At 40.7% G+C, this 19091-nt stretch overlaps 3 protein-coding genes across 3 annotated transcripts; all 3 read left to right on the top strand.

Moving 5' to 3' along the window:
- Positions 1 to 540: 540 nt before the first annotated feature.
- On the top strand, positions 541 to 12217 carry LOC113070619 (putative protein TPRXL; the record flags this gene model as incomplete). Its single annotated transcript, XM_026244024.1, has 7 exons — positions 541 to 795; positions 1691 to 1822; positions 8308 to 8470; positions 9293 to 9485; positions 9589 to 9654; positions 9837 to 9938; positions 11768 to 12217. Coding segments are annotated over exons 1-7 (1167 nt in total), but the record flags the coding sequence as incomplete, so codon positions are not given.
- A 58-nt stretch (positions 12218 to 12275) lies between these two features.
- On the top strand, positions 12276 to 13737 carry LOC113087056 (uncharacterized). Its single transcript, XM_026255541.1, has 4 exons — positions 12276 to 12454; positions 12547 to 12579; positions 12828 to 13655; positions 13717 to 13737. The coding sequence occupies exons 3-4, from the start codon at positions 12945 to 12947 to the stop codon at positions 13735 to 13737; spliced, it is 732 nt and encodes a 243-aa protein (XP_026111326.1). The 5' UTR covers positions 12276 to 12454; positions 12547 to 12579; positions 12828 to 12944.
- Positions 13691 to 16378, top strand: LOC113070611 (uncharacterized). The gene is made up of 3 exons (XM_026244015.1): positions 13691 to 14781; positions 14906 to 15043; positions 15247 to 16378. The coding sequence occupies exons 1-3, from the start codon at positions 13743 to 13745 to the stop codon at positions 15465 to 15467; spliced, it is 1398 nt and encodes a 465-aa protein (XP_026099800.1). The 5' UTR covers positions 13691 to 13742; the 3' UTR covers positions 15468 to 16378.
- Positions 16379 to 19091: the final 2713 nt, after the last annotated feature.

Below are 19091 nucleotides of genomic sequence, written 5' to 3'. Positions count from 1 at the left end.
ATTCAAGAAATGATATATATATATATATATATAGAGAGAGAGAGAGAGAGAGAGAGAGAGAGAGAGAGAGCAGTTATAGTCATACAAAAGAACAAAAGTGTTTAAAAAATCATGAATTAAGCTGGCACGTTTAAATGTTTGTTTACAGATTTATTAGTTCTTACTTTGATTTTCAACTATAGCCCTAGCCCTAGCTGAGATCTGCTTCTGCTGCTCATACTGTGATCAGCCGCCCTTCCCCCACAGCACTCTCTGATCGCGCGCGCGCCCTTCCCCCACAGCACTGTCTCTGACTGACTCGCTGCAGATGAGATGAATGAATGAACTAACAAAAGTCTTGTGAGCTCTAGTTTACAGCAGACCTGCACGTTTTGAATATTCTTATTTGTAATTCTCTTAAAAACTTTATGATGTGGTGTTATTTTATAAAAATAAGTGCACACCGGGTACTTTTTGCTCTTTTAAACCAGTGCTTGTACGGACATGCGCCCTGGTTCGTAGTTTGAGGTGGGTGCTCGGTTAAAAAGTGATCATGTGCTCTGTCCACTAGAAAGACTAACTTCATCACATTTTTTTTTAAGTTTTAAGAAACAGTACTGTGGTTAAAACAAATATCATTGCCACCAGATAATTTTCTAATAGGCCAAATAAATGTAGTCACAATTTCAACGTGAAATCCAAATACGTAACTACGTCATTTACGCAAGTCAGTGACGGTGGTGTTTTCCCGGGAAATGCAGACACGTGACGATGGAACGCGCGAAACAGACGACAAACAACCCACCAGGAGGAAAGGTGAGATCAAGACTTGTCCTGGAAATGCATGATAACTAAATACATTGTGTAATATGAAATATAGTACGATGTATGTTTATTTTAGTGGTTTAATTATTTTTTGTAATAGGGTTTTATTTACTTCTCGATTGTATTTGAGTTTGCTTCTAAGCCTGTGTCATTTGATGATTTGTTGCAATAATGAAAACAAATTGTATATATAAAATTGACTATTAAATATAATTTTGTTATTTTTCATATAATAGTACTTTAGGTTCTACAAAGTAATCAAGACAACCGAGTCAGTGGTAGTTTACTAAATCATTGTTTTTCTCAAAAGTGTTGTAAAATATCAACAGTAATTTGAAATAATTCATTCTCATTTTTTTTATATCATTATTTTATATATTATATTTTATGTAATACATTATTACATTATTTGCCCCCGAATTGTTTTTTTAGTGGAATGTTTTATTTTAATAATTTATCTTCACTGAGTTTTTTTTGCACAATGACCATGAATTGATACTTTATAATATTTGTATTTTGTTTCAAGCTCCAAAGCAGACAAAAAGCACATTAAAAATAGTCAATTTAAATCTAGCTGGTTATTGACTGAAAGTCTCCCATATACTTTAGCTCTTAAATCAAATATAGATTGACATCAATTGTGGTTACAAGACACACAAGAACCAATGGTTTTTGGCATTAATGACATTTCCATTAAAAAAAAATATATATATATATAATATAAAGATTGGTTCCACAGAAAAACACAACACCGGTTTGGATATGAGGGTTAGTATGTTAATTATGTGTGTTTTTGGTGAACAATTCCAGTAAGATCAACAGGATTTTTTAAAATATGCTTGTTTATTTCATTCACCTTATATTTATTTGTATTTATTTTTTCCAGTCATTTCAAGAAAGAAAGTCGCCATGCTGGGAAATAAAAGACGTAGGAAACCTCTGCAGGACGCTGAGCATCACATTACCTGTAAAACTGACAAGCCTGGGCTTCGAGAGCAGTTCATCAGCAAATATAAAGGCAAGTATAAATGACTAAGCAGTTTAGTAACTAATAACTAGGGCTGGGGGATATGGCAAAAAAGTTATCACGATAATTGTTTTATATTAGTCGATATCGATAATTATCACAATAAATGTCAAATCTTTATTTCTTTCAAGTTTAAAGGCAGATATTTGCTCCTAAGTGAAAGTTGTAGAAACCAGAGCATTAATTGTGGTTTTAAACTACTCTTTATTGTCAGAACATATCATGACAAACACTTGCCAAACAGGTGAACATTTCACAAATCTGAGGTAGAACATTCAAACATTTGTTATTTTTCCTTAACAAAATAAATATATTTATTGGAAAATGTATTTCTTAGTTCCTGGATGTGCTAATGGGGGATATTGTTTCAAGTCTTGAAACAGGTTTGTGTTGCCTGACTTTGATGGCACGGATCTTCAGCACAGTTTACAGTGCAGGCAGCAATATTAATATTAGATATATTTTGTCTCAAAATGCATATTTGACAATGATTTGCAGCAGTATTAGATTCAGTTAGGAGCAGATTTACTATGTAAAATTTATGTTCATTAACAAAAACCGTAACATCTTTTAAAACGACCTCAATTTTATTTGGTAAAATGTAATATTCTGACTGTTTGAGTTTTATTAAAATTAACCATTGGTCATCCAGTATCATGCATTTAGATCATGATAACCACAAAACCAAATACTGTAACTATTTTATTAATCCTTTAATACATTGTCTACATTACAGTTTTTTTTCAATCGCTAACAAGCGCTTAACCATACTTCAGATACTTTTTCTAAACTCTTAACACAGACTCACACCTACAAAACACAATTAGCCAAATGGATAATTTTTTTCTCAAAAACACATTTTGTTAAATATATACTAAATCTTCATTTCAAAATAGAACACATCTTTCTCTGCACACACCAACTTTACCAAAACACTGGAAATCTGACTCAAAATTAAATTATTCTGTCAAAGAATAACACTTGTTTTCACCTCACAAGGTACATACAGTCAATCAAAGTACACCAGGTTTCAAAATACTGGCTATTGTTGACATTACAAAAACTGCATAGACTTTTATGTTTCAGTTTTACAGGTATTTGCATGCAAAACATGCAATTCACTGTTTTACACTAAATTTCTTGGTTAGGAACTGTATGTCCAAATGTACAGTAATGTTCACATTCAAAAGCATCCCAGTAAAAAGCTATTTTTCCCTTTACCTTTTACTGCAGGAGGCAGTACAGTAGAAACATGGTATGATAGAACAGAAAAGGTTTGACAGTATTGCTTACAGTGAACAAAATATCCATGAAACACATAAGAGCATTCTGAACAAAAAAACAACAACAGAAAAAAGCCCAGAATAAAAAAAGGAGGGGGGGGGGGGGGGGGGTAAAATAAAAACAATCTCTCACTGCTCCTCTCACTGCTGCTGCTCCTCTCACTGCTCCTCTCACTGCTCCGGATCCTCTCACTGCTCCTCTCACTGCATCTCTCACTGCTCCGGCTCCTCTCACTGCTCCTGCATCTCTCACTGCTCCTGCTCCTCTCACTGTTCCTGCATCTCTCACTGCTCCTGCTCCTCTCACTGCTCCTGCTCCTCTCACTGCTCCTCTCACTGCTCCGGATCCTCTCACTGCTCCTCTCACTGCATCTCTCACTGCTCCGGCTCCTCTCACTGCTCCTGCTCCCCTCACTGCTCCTCTCACTGCATCTCTCACTGCTCCTGCTCCTCTCACTGCTCCTGCTCCCCTCACTGCTCCTCTCACTGCTCCTCTCACTGCTCCTCTCACTGTTCCTGCTCCTCTCACTGCTCCTGCATCTCTCACTGCTCCGGCTCCTCTCACTGCTCCTGCTCCTCTCACTGCTCCTGCTCCCCTCACTGCTCCTCTCACTGCTCCTCTCACTGCTCCTCTCACTGTTCCTGCTCCTCTCACTGCTCCTGCATCTCTCACTGCTCCTGCTCCTCTCACTGTTCCTGCATCTCTCACTGCTCCTGCTCCTCTCACTGCTCCTGCATCTCTCACTGCTCCTGCTCCTCTCACTGCTCCTCTCACTGCTCCGGATCCTCTCACTGCTCCTCTCACTGCATCTCTCACTGCTCCGGCTCCTCTCACTGCTCCTGCTCCCCTCACTGCTCCTCTCACTGCATCTCTCACTGCTCCTGCTCCTCTCACTGCTCCTGCTCCTCTCACTGCATCTCTCACTGCTCCTCTCACTGCTCCTGCTCCTGCTCCTCTCACTGCATCTCTCACTGCTCCGGCTCCTCTCAATGCTCCCGCTCCTCTCACTGCTCCTCTCACTGCTCACTGCATCTCTCACTGCTCCCGCTCCTCTCACTGCATCTCTCACTGCATCTCTCACTGCTCCTGCACCTCTCACTGCATCTCTCACTGCTCCCGCTCCTCTCACTGCATCTCTCACTGCATCTCTCACTGCTCCTGCTCCTCTCACTGCTCCTGCTCTTCTCACTGTTCACTGCTCCTGCTCCTCTCACTGGGCCCTTGCTCTTACTCTTCCTCGTCCATACATTAGTGTTTGTCTTTTTCTGTTTCTGTTTCCAAAAATATCACTCTTCAAAGTCCTCCTTTTACTGTATTGTATAAGTGTCAATGTAATAGAAAAAAATAATCAAAAGCATCCCAGTAAAAAGCTATTTTTCCCTTTACTGTTTACTGCAGGAGGCAGTACAGTAGAAACATGGTATGATAGAACAGAAAAGGTTTGACAGTATTGCTTACAGTGAACAAAATATCCATGAAACACATAAGAGCATTCTGAACAAAAAAACAACAACAGAAAAAAGCCCTCTCACTGCTCCTCTCACTGCTCCTGTAGGAGAAACATGCCCATATCATGATGCTTGCACCTCCATGCTTCACTGTCTTCACTGTGTACTGTGGCTTGAATTCAGAGTTTGGGGGTCGTCTCACAAACTGCCTGTGGCCCTTGGACCCAAAAAGAACAATTTTACTCTCATCAGTCCACAAAATGTTCCTCCATTTCTCTTTAGGCCAGTTGATGTGTTCTTTGGCAAATTGTAACCTCTTCTGCACATGCCTTTTTTTTAACAGAGGGACTTTGCGGGGGATTCTTGAAAATAGATTAGCTTCACACAGACGTCTTCTAACTGTCACAGTACTTACAGGTAACTCCAGACTGTCTTTGATCATCCTGGAGGTGATCATTGGCTGAGCCTTTGCCATTCTGGTTATTCTTCTATCCATTTTGATGGTTGTCTTCCGTTTTCTTCCACGTCTCTCTGGTTTTGCTCTCCATTTTAAGGCATTGGAGATCATTTTAGCTGAACAGCCTATCATTTCTTGCACCTCTTTATAGGTTTTCCCCTCTCTAATCAACTTTTTAATCAAAGTACGCTGTTCTTCTGAACAATGTCTTGAACGACCCATTTTCCTCAGCTTTCAAATGCATGTTCAACAAGTGTTGGCTTCATCCTTAAATAGGGGCCACCTGATTCACACCTGTTTCTTCACAAAATTGATGACCTCAGTGATTGAATGCCACACTGCTATTTTTTTGAACACACCCCTTTCAACTAATTCAACTAATTGCCCAATTGCACAGCCTTAAGAGCGTGCATATCATGAATGCTGGGTCTCATTTGTTTTCTGAGAATCTACTGAACCTACTGGTAACTTGTTTGCCACGTAGCAATAAAAAAATATACGAAAAACCTTGATTATTCTGGTTAGTCACATTGTACTGCTATTATTTTGAACAATACTGTATATCCCACATTTCATGGTGCAGTTAATATTATTAGGCTAACGTTACAGTAAATCCGTAGTAAATGGTGGGAATTTGTAGACAAAGAAGCCTTCTGACTGACCACAGTGTTTCTCCTGTTTGTCAGCATGGTTTAATCGGCCTTTAAACTGGTTTAAATCACTGAAACGTGTGTTCTTGGCTGAAGTCAAGCGCTTCTCACTGGATCTGATGACAGAGACCGATCAGAGTAAACTCATCTGCTCTAGTGAGCTCGCGAGTCATGCTGCGCTGCCGTTTGGACTTTGAGCTGAGCAGATAAACGGTCCGTGTGGCGCGTGGGTCAAATGAGTTCGGTTCCGCTTTTGGCGCATAAACATTATCGAACATTTATCGAACTCTGGATATCGTTTTATCGAGAAATTATATCGTGATAATTATCATTATCATTTTATCGCCCAGCCCTAGTAATAATGTTAATCTACAAAACTGAGAATTTAATGTAAGGCAAGTCATATGGTTGTTAGGCCACAAGTTAAACAGTACTTTATAAATATATATATTTTTTATTGTGCAGTCCAGATTCCTGAATAGAGTTCTGCTGGCATGAGCCCTAACTGTATGTACACACAGCCGCCGACTTGAGCTGCAAAGAAGCTCTGGCCGCCCTGTCAAGGACGCTTGTCAAAAAGTACGGGGAAGCTTGTTGACGCTTTGGCCGCTCTGACATAGCATGGAGAAGAGAAGTGTCACAACATAAAATGTAATAAACAGAAAAAACAAGCAATACACTGAAGAAACCATTTATAATGACAGAATTATTATAACCGTTTTGGTCACATTTGTTTGGGAAGAAAAGAATAATTAGCTATTATTGTTATATTAATATTATATTTACTTTAATGTAATTGGTCAAATTGGTGTTACCGTGAGCAAATTAATTGCATTCCCGCTTAAAACGAGCGCTCGTAAATATTTCAAATAAGTTGAGCTCATTCTCAAATGTGTATCACTGTCGGATAATCGTGAAGTTGTTGTGTTTGGTGCTGCTTGAGAAGACATCGGACTCGGAGATTTTGGGTTCATGACACCCTCCAGGGCCGTTATCAATTCAGAGAGTATCACCGGCTGGTGCAGCAGCTGCGGCTCGATGACGAGAGGTACGTCCAGCGGAACTTCAGGCTGGACACAGTTTGGTAGCGTGTTGATAGAACTAATGTTTTGGTAGGAACGAAAGTTTACATCGTATGTTTCTCCGGAATCAGCCAGCGCGAAGGACGTCTATATTCCGATTGCTTGCTGGTGTTTTGCTGCTGCTTGCCGCTGAACATAGCTCATTACCATAAAGTTGAGCTACTTGAACTTTCAGATTGACGCTCTAGTCGCTCAAAACGCCATGCCAAGGAATTTGACGCTCCTTGCAGCTGAGAGAAGCCAGCTTCCATTGAAAATGAATGACTTCCGGTAACTTTGGAAGCTCAAGTCGGCGGAGGTGTGTACGTCGTACAGTAAAACAAAGCAGTTGCATTTTTGCACTTCTGGTTCCATCAACCCAAAGTCAATGTTTATTTGCACATACATAACCCAATTATGCATAATAAGCCAACAGTTCTGGTGGTCATGTAAACGCAGACTAAGGTAATCATAAACGGCATAAGCATAAACCAATCGACACAGCTAGATTTTGTCTATGTTGTTCCAAACCCGTAAGACCTTCGTTCATCTTCGGAACACAAATTAAGATATTTTTGATGAAATCTGAGAGCTGGATCACTCCTCCATAGGCTTCCAAGGGACTGAAACTTGTTGGCCCAGAAAAGTTATAAAAGATCGTTAATATAGTCCAAGTGACTACAGTGGCTCAGTCTTAAGTTTATCAAGTGACGAGAATACTTTTTGTGTGCAAAAAGAAGATGAACGAAGGTTTTACGGGTTTGGAACAACATGAGGGTGAGTAATTACTGAAAGAAATTTCATTTTTGGGTAAACTATCCCTTTAACCTGTGTTCTGTGGCTTATTGAAGTGAGCATGTGTGATGTGTGACAGGAAAGTGTCCTTATTGTGGATTTAAGCACATCCAGAGAGAGCAAGCGTTTTCTCTACCCAAGAAACTCTTAAAATGTGTTCTCATCTCATGCAGAGGTGGTACAGACAAAATCCTGCATCCGATACTGGATGAGAGGAGAATATGAGTCTGTAAGATTCCCACTGATATTCTGGAATACTCTTGGGCTTTATTTAATATCACAAGTGACATATGAAATACACAAAGTCAGATACACATATGGTTTGCTTTTGACGTCATTAACCTGATTTACTTATAAAGGCACACAATCAGTCAAACATACATTACAAGAATGTAGAAGCATTATATATATTACACAAGGATATGGATTTTCTATAGGGTTCTAAAATCCTATAAGGTTTTTGTGGAGGGAACTAGGTGAGGTGAACTACCGGGTTGCCCTTCAAAAATACGTCACCACTGCGGCACTCTGTTCTAAACAATATATAGCCATGATCATATTGTTTGTGTAAGAAAATGTATGTAATTTTAACTGTATAATTTTAAGACTTAAATGTATGAAAAGCAAAGCATGCTTTGAGATTAGCCTGGCTGACTATTTTCCTTCAGTAATATCCCTTCTACATCACATAATGTACATCATATGGTAGAGAACTTTTAGTAAGAATCAAAATAATATTTGACATTAAAGCAACTGAAGCTAATGTATTTCTCCTCTTCAGGGCGTGGAGTTTTCACCACTGGAGCTTTTTTCAGAGGTGATTTTGTTCTTGAATACAGAGGTGAACTTCTGAGTTCACAGGAGAGTCTGGACCGAACTGAACACTACACTGAAGCTGAGAACACGTTCCTGTTTGATTTTCAGTGGCATGGAAAGAATTGGTGGTGAGTACAGAACTGTTGGATTGATGTAGTAGGTATGCTGAAATATCTGGAACTGTAAGATACTTAGTTCATGCCTGTAGTTCTGTTCGCTCGTTTCTTTTGGTCCAGATACGCTTAGTGTTCAGATTGGCATTTCTATCGTTGAACCTAAATTATGATTGACCAGTCTGTCCTTTTTAGGGTCACATATTCCTGTTTTTGGTTTATTTACATGTCTCTGGTCCATGTTATGTTCATATTTCATTTGAACTGCACCAGAGTTCATTTGGAAGCCAACTGAGACCCTTCTTTTCAGCGTCTCGGTCCGCTTGTTTGGTCGCACCAGGTTTCAAATAAGCAGCTTTCACATTTATTCAGATGAACCACATTAACAGTCTAAAAAACATGCCACATGTGAACACACCCTAATACTTCAAATTCACCATGAACTGACATAGAGTACGGAGTGTAGTTTCTTTGAGTCATCAAAAAAAATTCCCCCTGTATTCCCTAAAGAGAACAACATGGTAACTTTTAGATGCTTTTATCTGAGAGCTGAGAGGATGTTGCAGTACACTATCATATAGATCAGTGGTTCTGAGACCCTCCTCTGCAGGTTCTGTAGGTCTCCTTCACCTGATGCACTCAGATGAGTTCATAGAGCCATGTTCTGATGAAGAACTCCTCATCTCAATCAGGTGGATTAAAACACGAGACATACAGCATATGCAGAGCGGTGGGTTCCTAGGACTGGATTTCAGAACCACTTGTAAAAATAACTGTACATGTCTAGCATATATACTAAGATTATAAGTATTGAGTGTTCATTTTATGTTTTTATAGCATGGATGCATCTAAAGAAGACTCGTCTTTGGGAAGACTTGCAAACGATGAGACCAGAAATCCTACTTGCAAAATGAGAACTGTTGAAGTGAGCAGAAAACCTCACCTGTGTCTGTTTGCTGTACGAGACATTCTACCAGGAGAGGAAATCACTTACAATTATGGAGACTCAGATTGGCCATGGCGAGTCAAGGTATTATCAATAAAATGCTAAAGAGATTGATCAGTAATTCATGATAATTTTTTACTCTAATTCTGATTAGTTACCATGTGATTGTGGTCTCATATTTCTCAAGACTTTGAATAAAGCATCAGAATCCACTGATAAAACGCCAGCCAGCAGTTTGCGCCTGCATAAATCCGTAAGTCCACTTTAAAACATCTGTATCATTATTCTATATTATTGACTCTCTCAGCATAGAGTTGTGTGTGGAATGATATATAAAGTATAGGACAGCTAGAGGAATGAACATTAACAAGTTTTTTTGTCCTTTACAAATATTCTGATATTTTGATATTCACTGGTTTCTTTTCTGACATCTAGCCCCATTGTGCAGCTTCTGTTTCCTCTCCTGAACTGGACAAGGTAAACAGCAATGGTCCTCATAAGAAGTCAGGCAAAGCAAGAACATCAAGGAATAAAACGGTAACCATCTTAAACATGCAACAACTATCTACTGATGTTTACTGCCAGCTAGTTAAAAATGCAATAAGTGATTTCTGAGAAACACTTAATATTTGAAATCGACACCCAAACAAACACACCCCTCCCTTCATTGCTCCGCCCCCAAAATAATGAACACGCAACACAGTAAACCACTATTAGCTGGTGCTCAGGTGTTCAAATAGAAAATATCTTTATTGCTGGCAAACCATAGAATGGTTTGGTTTTAGTTGATTTGTAGGTGCATATCGACTTCATCAAGCACCCGTGTCATTTGAAATGTATTTATGTACTCACAATTAAAAAAAACAAACAAGAAATTATTTAACGCTGCAGTCCTAGTTTTTCGTCTTTGTCGCCATTTCTGTTCGAAATCTGCAATTGCAGTCATTCGTGGAACTATCAACTTTACATGGGTTGTGCTTTAACACGGCACAGGGAGAATGAATCCAATGTTTTGAGGAGAATGCGCTGCTGTCAATCACATCGCGTCGGTGTGGATACCGTCATTTGCAATGACAGATTATACTTTTTGGAAGTATGAGTCATGACCAACAGAAGAATGTTCACTGGAAAATGACACCTGAACAAGAAACATCCACTTTTGTTCTGACCAACTAAGGGTAAAAAAAGCTTTGCAGTGAATCGCGCTGATGAAAGGTGGGGTATGTGATTTGCAAAACGGCCGGCAGATTTTAAAATTACACAACTCAAATGGCCTTACCTTCTTTCCTTTGACTCCACCCATTCGAAGAACATGGACACGATGGGGAGGGGGTATGGTACGACCGTTTGATTGACACAGTTACTGTCTAATGATTCTAGGTAGTTTTGGAAATGATTGGCTGGAGTTTTCCGAGTCCTGCCCATTCCACAGATGATTAAATTGCTTAATTCTCATTTCAGTGCTTCTAACTCAGTGGCTGTAAGTGGGTTAGGAATAGGATTTCAAGTGATTTTGAAAAAATGGACAAAAAAGACAATTACATACCCCACCTTTAAATCTAACAATCGCTTATCAATTATCATATCACATCAAACCATGCAAACTATACTTTGTTCTCAAATTGTTAATGTTAACAACATCAGCATTGTGTGACTACATTTAAGGCCCTTCAGATATTTATCCTTGTTTTCGTGTGGGCCAGGTGGCCAGTCTCTTTTTTTCTGTAGCCACTCCAAAGTCCAAGTCTTTTGCATTTTACAACGGGTGAATCTCAGTTGTCACTGGTGATTGTCGTTTGAACCTTTCTGGATCTGCCATCAAATTAATACGTTTAATTATATCAATTGCTGTGAGAAATGGATATAAATCTCCACCTCCAACATCCTCACACGCAATATATCCAACAAGCCGAAAATCCTTCTCTATGTGTACAGAAGTGACGTAATGACGCAAAAAATGCTTGAAATTCACGCGGAAATACACCAGTACCACTGGAATTAAAAATATTATTAAAAGCTTACTGTTTTGAATCAAGCTAAGGCAAGCAGATAGGAAATCAGGAAATTAATTATGTAGTGAACTAATCCTTTAACTAGTTATTGGTTCAGTGTTTTAATGTCTGAACCAATGTAACTATTAATGTGACTTTTGTCACAATTTGTATGTAAAGTTTGTATAAATGTTTGGTTAGAGTTTTTTATTTTATTAATGATCTTTGCTTTGAAATGTGCAAAACATGTTTGTTTATTTTTTGATCACCCTTACAGTGTGTTTGTTCTTGTCTTATATGGATGCCACAGTTTTCAATATTGTTAAAGTACATTTTATTCTTGTTTAAGCTAAATTCCTCTTATTACATCTGCAGAAGCAGTTCCAATCAAGACTGTTACAGTCATCCTCAGTCGCATCCACATCTGATGCACCCTCTTCATCGGCACCCTGTGCTTTGTTCACCTCTATAATGGCCTTATCAACCTCATGCCCTCCTGCCCTGTCCTCATCACCGTCAACACCACCTGCGCCACCCACGTCACCTTCAACCTCGCCTGTGCAGCCCTCATCACCTTCTCATGCGCAGCCCTCATCATCCTCGCCTGCGCAGCCTTCATCACCTTCTCATGTGCAGCCCTCATCATCCTCATCCTCGCCTGCGCAGCCCTCATCACCTTCTCATGTGCAGCCCTCATCACCTTCTCATGTGCAGCCCTCATCATCCTCATCCTCGCCTGCGCAGCCCTCATCACCTTCTCATGTGCAGCCCTCATCATCCTCATCCTCGCCTGCGCAGCCTTCATCACCTTCTCATGTGCAGCCCTCATCGCCTTCTCATGTGCAGCCCTCATCATCCTCATCCTCGCCTGCACAGCCCTCATCACCTTCTCATGTGCAGTCCTCATCATCCTCATCCTCGCCTGCGCAGCCCTCATCACCTTCTCATGTGCAGCCCTCATCATCCTCATCTTCTCCTGCTCCACCCTTATCTTCACCCTGTGCTGCATCAACACCTGTGGTTCACTCATCACAGGCGTCTGAGACCCTCTCATTAAGGAAGGTGGGTAGATTCATTTTTGGACTGGTAAATCTTACAATAAATTATATGAAATAAAATATTATTTATATTTGTTTGTATTTCCCCTCTTCCAGATATCCTCTTTAAGGCCATCAAGAAAAAGACAGGTATGTCACTTGCCATGTGATCATTTATACGCTCAATATTTTTTGCATAATTATGGCTTTGCTTGCCAGTATCGGCAAATGATGAAACGTAATGTTACATGATCCACTGCCATACCCACTATGCCCAAATACTACCTGTTCTATTAGATTCTGCCAGTGGTGTACTCGTGTGATCACTAAAATATATAATTGAAAAAAAAAAAAAACATTTTGTACTATTTGAGTAAGTGTTAAATTCTCTCATTCAGTATTCAGGAAGTGCCGTCTGTGATACAGACTACAGCGATGTCACAGACTACAGCGATGTTGACTATATACCAAAAATCAGCTCAGATGATTCGGATGGTAGTTCTTCTGGACATGACATGGTCAAAAGTGCTTTGATACATCCAACATCTCCCAAAGAGGCAGGTAGTTTATCTGATCAATGTATGACCGCACCATCACCTAAAAAGATGAAATGCCAATCTAAAGAGACAAACACCTCGTCTGGTGATAAGACTTTTATTCAGTCAATGCCATCACCTAAGCAGGAACGCAAGACGTACAACAAAAAGCAGTATTGCCTTTATTGCTCTAAGCCATATTCAAAAATGGCCAGACACCTTGAATTTGTCCATCGCAACGAAGTGGGGGTTGTAAAGGCAGTAGCATTTCCAAAACATTCCAAAGAAAGACGAGTCCAGTTAAACCTCCTTAGAAAAAGGGGCAACTTTGCCCACAACACCGATGTGGTGAGACAAGGACATGGTGAGATGATTGCCTGCTACCGTCCAAAAAATAGTCAAAGAGCCAATGAATTTATTCACTGCATTTACTGCCAAGGGCTTTATAACAAGCGTAGCCTTTGGAAACATATCAAAAACTGTCCCCTGAAACCAAAAAATGAGGATGCCCAGGGCAGGAAAAGAGTTCGATCCCTGTGTGCTCTAAACACACCAGTGGGCTTAGAAGTGAGCAAAGGATTCAAGAAAGTACTCTCCTTTATGAACTATGATGAAGTTTCGCGTGTAGTTCATACTGACAGATGCATCATGCAGCTGGGGGAGCACATGTTCAACAGGATGGGGTCTGATGTGACCAAACATGACTACATCAGACAGAAGATGAGAGAAGTAGGCAGACTTCTTCTTGAAGCAAGGAAGATTACCCCACTGAGAACAATGGTAGACTTCATCATACCAACTAACTTCAAACATGTCATAGCAGCTGTTAAAGTTGTATCTGGCTATGATGAAGAGAAAAACTCCTACCGCATTCCTTCTTTAGCTCTCAAACTTGGGCATTCTTTAAACAAGATATCTAGCATTGTTGAGAGCAATGCCATGATGTATGGAGATCATGAGCGTGCTGAGTGTGCCCGAGACTTCAGGAAAATACACCAGGCAAGGTGGAATGAGTACATTTCTGCTGGTGCTATAACTACATTGAAAGAAGCCAAGTGGAACACACCACAGATCATTCCTTTCACTCAGGATGTCAAAGTCCTGCACACACATCTTGAAAAGAAACACAATGAGCTCCTAAGTAAGCTCAGATCTTGCCCTTCTGCTGACAGCTACGCTGCTCTAGCCAAGGTCACGCTGTCCCAGGTCATCCTGTTCAACCGAAGGAGAGAAGGTGAGGTATCCCGGATGCTTTTGTCAGCTTTTAAAAGCAGGGATTCTTCTGAGCTACACGAAGACATTGCCATCTGTCTGTCTGAGTTTGAGAGGAAGCTGTGTCTGCACTTCTCAAGAGTTGAGATCCGTGGTAAACGAGGGAGAAAGGTTCCTGTGCTCCTCAAGCCTTCCATGGTTTCTGCCATGGAGCTGCTTGTTGAAACGCGTGAGCTTTGTGGTGTTCCAGCAGAGAATCCCTTTATGTTTGCTAGATGTGGAGCAATGTCTGCCTACAGAGGAGGAGAGTGCATCAACAAAGCTGCTTGCGAATGTGGCATAAAGAACCCTGATGCACTGTCATCAACTAGGCTTAGGAAACACATAGCAACCATGTCTAAAATTCTTAACCTTAATGAGAATGAAGCAGACCAACTGGCTGATTTCCTTGGTCACGATATCCGAATCCACAGACAGTATTATCGGTTACCAGAGGGAACACTGCAGCTGGCAAAAATGAGTAAAGTCCTAATGGCCATGGAGAAAGGAACACTGTCTGACTACAAAGGAAAGAAACTTGATGACATTGAAATTGACCCAAATGGTATGAGTATACATGCTCTGTGTGTATCTGTGCTGTACATATTTACAAAACAATGTATATATTAATGTCACAGATACTAGGTATAAGCAATAAAGTGTTCATTTTTCGTTAATTAATTATTAAGAGCAACTTGAGGCCCAAGGTGATTCCATGTCAAGTGATGAGGAGGATTCCAGTGACCTATCTCAGACGACAGCACCAGCACCAGTACAGACTGATCAACCTGTTCAATCTGATCAAGCTGTTTCACAGGAGGATCAAGGTAAGAAAAATCTCTACATTGCACAAACAATCAGTAATCAAATAAAACAGTAATCAAATAAACATGAATTAGCTCCATGCAGCAATATCCAGACAAATTAAAAAAAAAAATGCATTAGGACACAGTCTTGATTTGCTCTTTACTCACCAATTTAGTTGTAATGAGAATGTGTAATGAGAATTTACTTTTTAATTATTTCATAGGTTCTTCAAATGCTCCAAAAAAGAAATGGGAGGACAGTGAGGTAAAAGCAGTAGAGAGACACATGATGAGTTTCATCAAGACATGCAAAGTTCCTGGTAAGCAAGACTGTGAAAGATGCATTCATGCAGAGCCAGAAGCTTTGAAGCAGCGAACATGGACTGGTGTGAAAAATTATGTGCGGAACAGGATCACGACTCTTAAAAGAAAGGGTGGTTTGTAGGAAGGCACAAACACTTCAGCACTTTGCACATTATGCTCTTTTTGTAGGAAATGGAGCTAAATTAAAAGAAATGAGGATAAAGGTGTAGAAATATTTTGTGGATGGAATGAAACAGAATATAAAGTGAAAAGTTAGAGTATAAGAAGGTTAATGAAGAAGTAGAGGATAGTAAGAGTCAATTTTCTTTGTTCAGTTACAATATAGTTGGATGAAATGTCATGTTAAACTTTTTGATATTTCTGTCATAGAGGGAGGAGAGAATGTAAAGATGATAAAAAAGGGAAGAGTGAATAGCTGTGCTGGACATGGGCTATGGCTGGATGTAACCGATTGGTGAGAGTTAATGTGTGCAGACGAGAGAAGCTGAAAACTGAGATGTGATGTCAGACACTTTCTGCTTCCCGTAGTGATGCAGAGCCAGAAGCTTTGAAGCAGGGAACATGGACTGGTGTGAAAAATTATGTGCGGAACAGGATCACGACTCCTAAAAGAAAGGGTGGTTTGTAGGGAGGCACAAACACTTCAACACTTTGCACATTATGCTCTTTTCGTAAGAAATGGAGCTAAATTAAAAGAAATTAAGATAAAGGTGTAGACATTAAAATTAAGAGACGCTCGCGCTGTTTGCATACTTTACCACAGCTGAAGTAGAAAAAATGCATTATTTTCCAAATACACAGATATTTCGGAGACATTTTCATTCAATACATGCACTGCTTGATACAGTGTCTGTTTGTACAAGAATAAAGTTCAACATAAGCCTAAATACCAACGTAAAGAGGGAAGAGAGAATGTAAAGGGGGACGTTAAAGGACGTAAAGTAGAAGAGCATGTAAAGGGGACGTAAAGAGGGAGGAGAGAATGTAAAGGGGACGTAAAGAGGGAGGAGAGAATGTAAAGGGGACGTAAAGTGGGAGGAGAGAATGTAAAGGGGACGTAAAGTGGGAGGAGAGAATGTAAAGGGGACGTAAAGAGGTAGGAGAGAATGTAAAGGGGACGTAAAGAGGTAGGAGAGAATGTAAAGGGGACGTAAAGAGGTAGGAGAGAATGTAAAGGGGACGTAAAGTGGGAGGAGAGAATGTAAAGGGGACGTAAAGTGGGAGGAGAGAATGTAAAGGGGACGTAAAGAGGTAGGAGAGAATGTAAAGGGGACGTAAAGAGGTAGGAGAGAATGTAAAGGGGACGTAAAGTGGGAGGAGAGAATGTAAAGGGGACGTAAAGAGGTAGGAGAGAATGTAAAGGGGACGTAAAGAGGTAGGAGAGAATGTAAAGGGGACGTAAAGAGGTAGGAGAGAATGTAAAGGGGACGTAAAGTGGGAGGAGAGAATGTAAAGGGGACGTAAAGAGGGAGGAGAGAATGTAAAGGGGACGTAAAGTGGGAGGAGAGAATGTAAAGGGGACGTAAAGAGGTAGGAGAGAATGTAAAGGGGACGTAAAGTGGGAGGAGAGAATGTAAAGGGGACGTAAAGAGGGAGGAGAGAATGTAAAGGGGACGTAAAGAGGGAGGAGAGAATGTAAAGGGGACGTAAAGAGGTAGGAGAGAATGTAAAGGGGACGTAAAGAGGGAGGAGAGAATGTAAAGGGGACGTAAAGAGGTAGGAGAGAATGTAAAGGGGACGTAAAGTGGGAGGAGAGAATGTAACGGGGACGTAATGAGGGAGGAGAGAATGTAAAGGACGTAAAGTAGGAGAGCATGTAAAGGGGACGTAAAGAGGGAGGGGAGAATGTAAAGGGGACGTAAAGAGGGAGGAGAGAATGTAAAGGGGACGTAAAGTGGGAGGAGAGAATGTAACGGGGACGTAAAGAGGGAGGAGAGAATGTAAAGGGGACGTAAAGAGGGAGGAGAGAATGTAAAGGGGACGTAAAGAGGGAGGGGAGAATGTAAAGGGGACGTAAAGAGGGAGGGGAGAATGTAAAGGGGATGTAAAGAGGGAGGGGAGAATTTAAAGGAGACGAAAGAGGGAGGGGAGAATGCAAAGGGAACGTAAAGAGGGAGGAGAGCATGTAAAGGGAACGTAAAGAGGGAGGAGAGCATGTAAAGGGAACGTAAAGAGGGAGGAGAGAATGTAAAGGGGACGTAAAGAGGGAGGAGAGCATGTAAAGAGGGAGGAGAGAATGTAAAGGGGACGTAAAGAGGGAGGAGAGCATGTAAAGAGGGAGGAGAGAATGTAAAGGGGACGTAAAGAGGGAGGAGAGCATGTAAAGAGGGAGGAGAGCATGTAAAGGGTACGTAAAGAGGGAGGAGGGACAGCGACGCCCTTGCTGTGCCATAAGGCAACAGAGTACAACTAGAGTGATTGGAGAGCAGGAGGACTCAGATAGAGCAGATTCTCTAGAGCGACTCACGAGCTCTGATGATGACACAGCTAATCCACGATTGGCAGAGTACACCGCTTGACAACGATCACGTGTGTTTCATGTCTCTTCTCACACCTTCAGTTCCACTAAGGATCACATCTGTTCTTTATAACAGTAAAAGCTCTTTTCACATAGTTGCGATAAATGTTTATCAAAATAAAACAAATAAAACAATGTAGACCCCACTTCACTGGTATTTAGGCTTATTTTGAACTTTATTCTTGTACAAACAGTAGTGCATGTATTGAATGAAAATGTCTCTGAAATATCTGTATTTGGAAAATAATGCGTTTATTCCACTTCAACTGTAGTAAAGTATGCAAACTTAGCCTGAGCATCACTACAGGAAGCAGAAAGTGTCTGACATCACATCTCAGTTTTCAGCTTCTATCATCTGCACACGGCAACTCTCACCAATCGGTTACATCCAGCCACAGCCCATGTCCAGCACAGCTAATATAAGGGAGGAATAGAGGCAGTAAATGTAAAGAGGATAAAGAGAGGGAGGAGTAAAGCGGGTAAAAAGAGGGAGGAGTAGAGTTAAATAGGATAGAGAGAGAGAGGAGTGAAGAGGGAGGAGTAGAGTTAAAGAGGATAGAGAGGGAGGAGTAAAGAGGGTAAAAAGAGGGAGGAGTAGAGTTAAAGAGGGAGGAAGTAAAGGAGGAAGTAGAGAGATTTTGAAGAAGGGTGGATGGAGGAAGTACAGAGGATAGTTGGGCACTGAGAATCATTCCCACCTCCAAGTTAATTGATTTTTCATTGTTGTTCTTTAAAAAAAAAAAATTTTTTTGAAGTTCTGTCATTAACTGCAATGTGCACTTTCAACACAATGTGTCCAAGACTGTTAATATTAAAGAGTCATTTAATCGGAGTGTGTGTGTCACTCGAGTCCCCAAAGAGTCATTTAATCGGAGTGTGTGTGTCACTCGAGTCCCCAAAGAGTCATTTAATCGGAGTGTGTGTGTCACTCGAGTCCCCAAAGAGTCATTTAATCGGAGTGTGTGTGTCACTCGAGTCCCCAAAGAGTCATTTAATCGGAGTGTGTGTGTCACTCGAGTCCCCAAAGGGTCATTTAATCGGAGTGTGTGTCACCTGAGTCCCCAATGAGTCGTTCAATTGGAGTGTGTGTGTCACTAGAGTCCCCAAAGGGTCATTTAATCGGAGTGTGTGTGTGTCACTCGAGTCCCCAAAGGGTCATTTAATCGGAGTGTGTGTGTCACTCGAGTCCCCAAAGGGTCATTTAATCGGAGTGTGTGTGTGTCACTA

Source organism: Carassius auratus, chromosome 5 (genome assembly GCF_003368295.1).
Source record: "Carassius auratus strain Wakin chromosome 5, ASM336829v1, whole genome shotgun sequence".
NCBI lineage: Eukaryota > Metazoa > Chordata > Actinopteri > Cypriniformes > Cyprinidae > Carassius > Carassius auratus.
The sequence above is the reverse complement of the archived record's forward strand: the minus strand, read 5'-3'. Positions and strand labels throughout refer to the sequence as shown.

Bases quoted from the DNA above. Each gene is read 5' to 3' on its own strand.
- LOC113087056 (XM_026255541.1), top strand. From the start codon at position 12,945: ATGGTCAAAAGTGCTTTGATACATCCAACATCTCCCAAAGAGGCAGGT. The intron at 13,656-13,716 runs GTGACCAAACAT...TTCTTCTTGAAG, and splicing joins TCAACAGGATGGGGTCTGAT to CAAGGAAGATTACCCCACTG.
- LOC113070611 (XM_026244015.1), top strand. From the start codon at position 13,743: ATGGTAGACTTCATCATACCAACTAACTTCAAACATGTCATAGCAGCT. The intron at 14,782-14,905 runs GTATGAGTATAC...TTAATTATTAAG, and splicing joins CATTGAAATTGACCCAAATG to AGCAACTTGAGGCCCAAGGT. The intron at 15,044-15,246 runs GTAAGAAAAATC...ATTATTTCATAG, and splicing joins TGTTTCACAGGAGGATCAAG to GTTCTTCAAATGCTCCAAAA.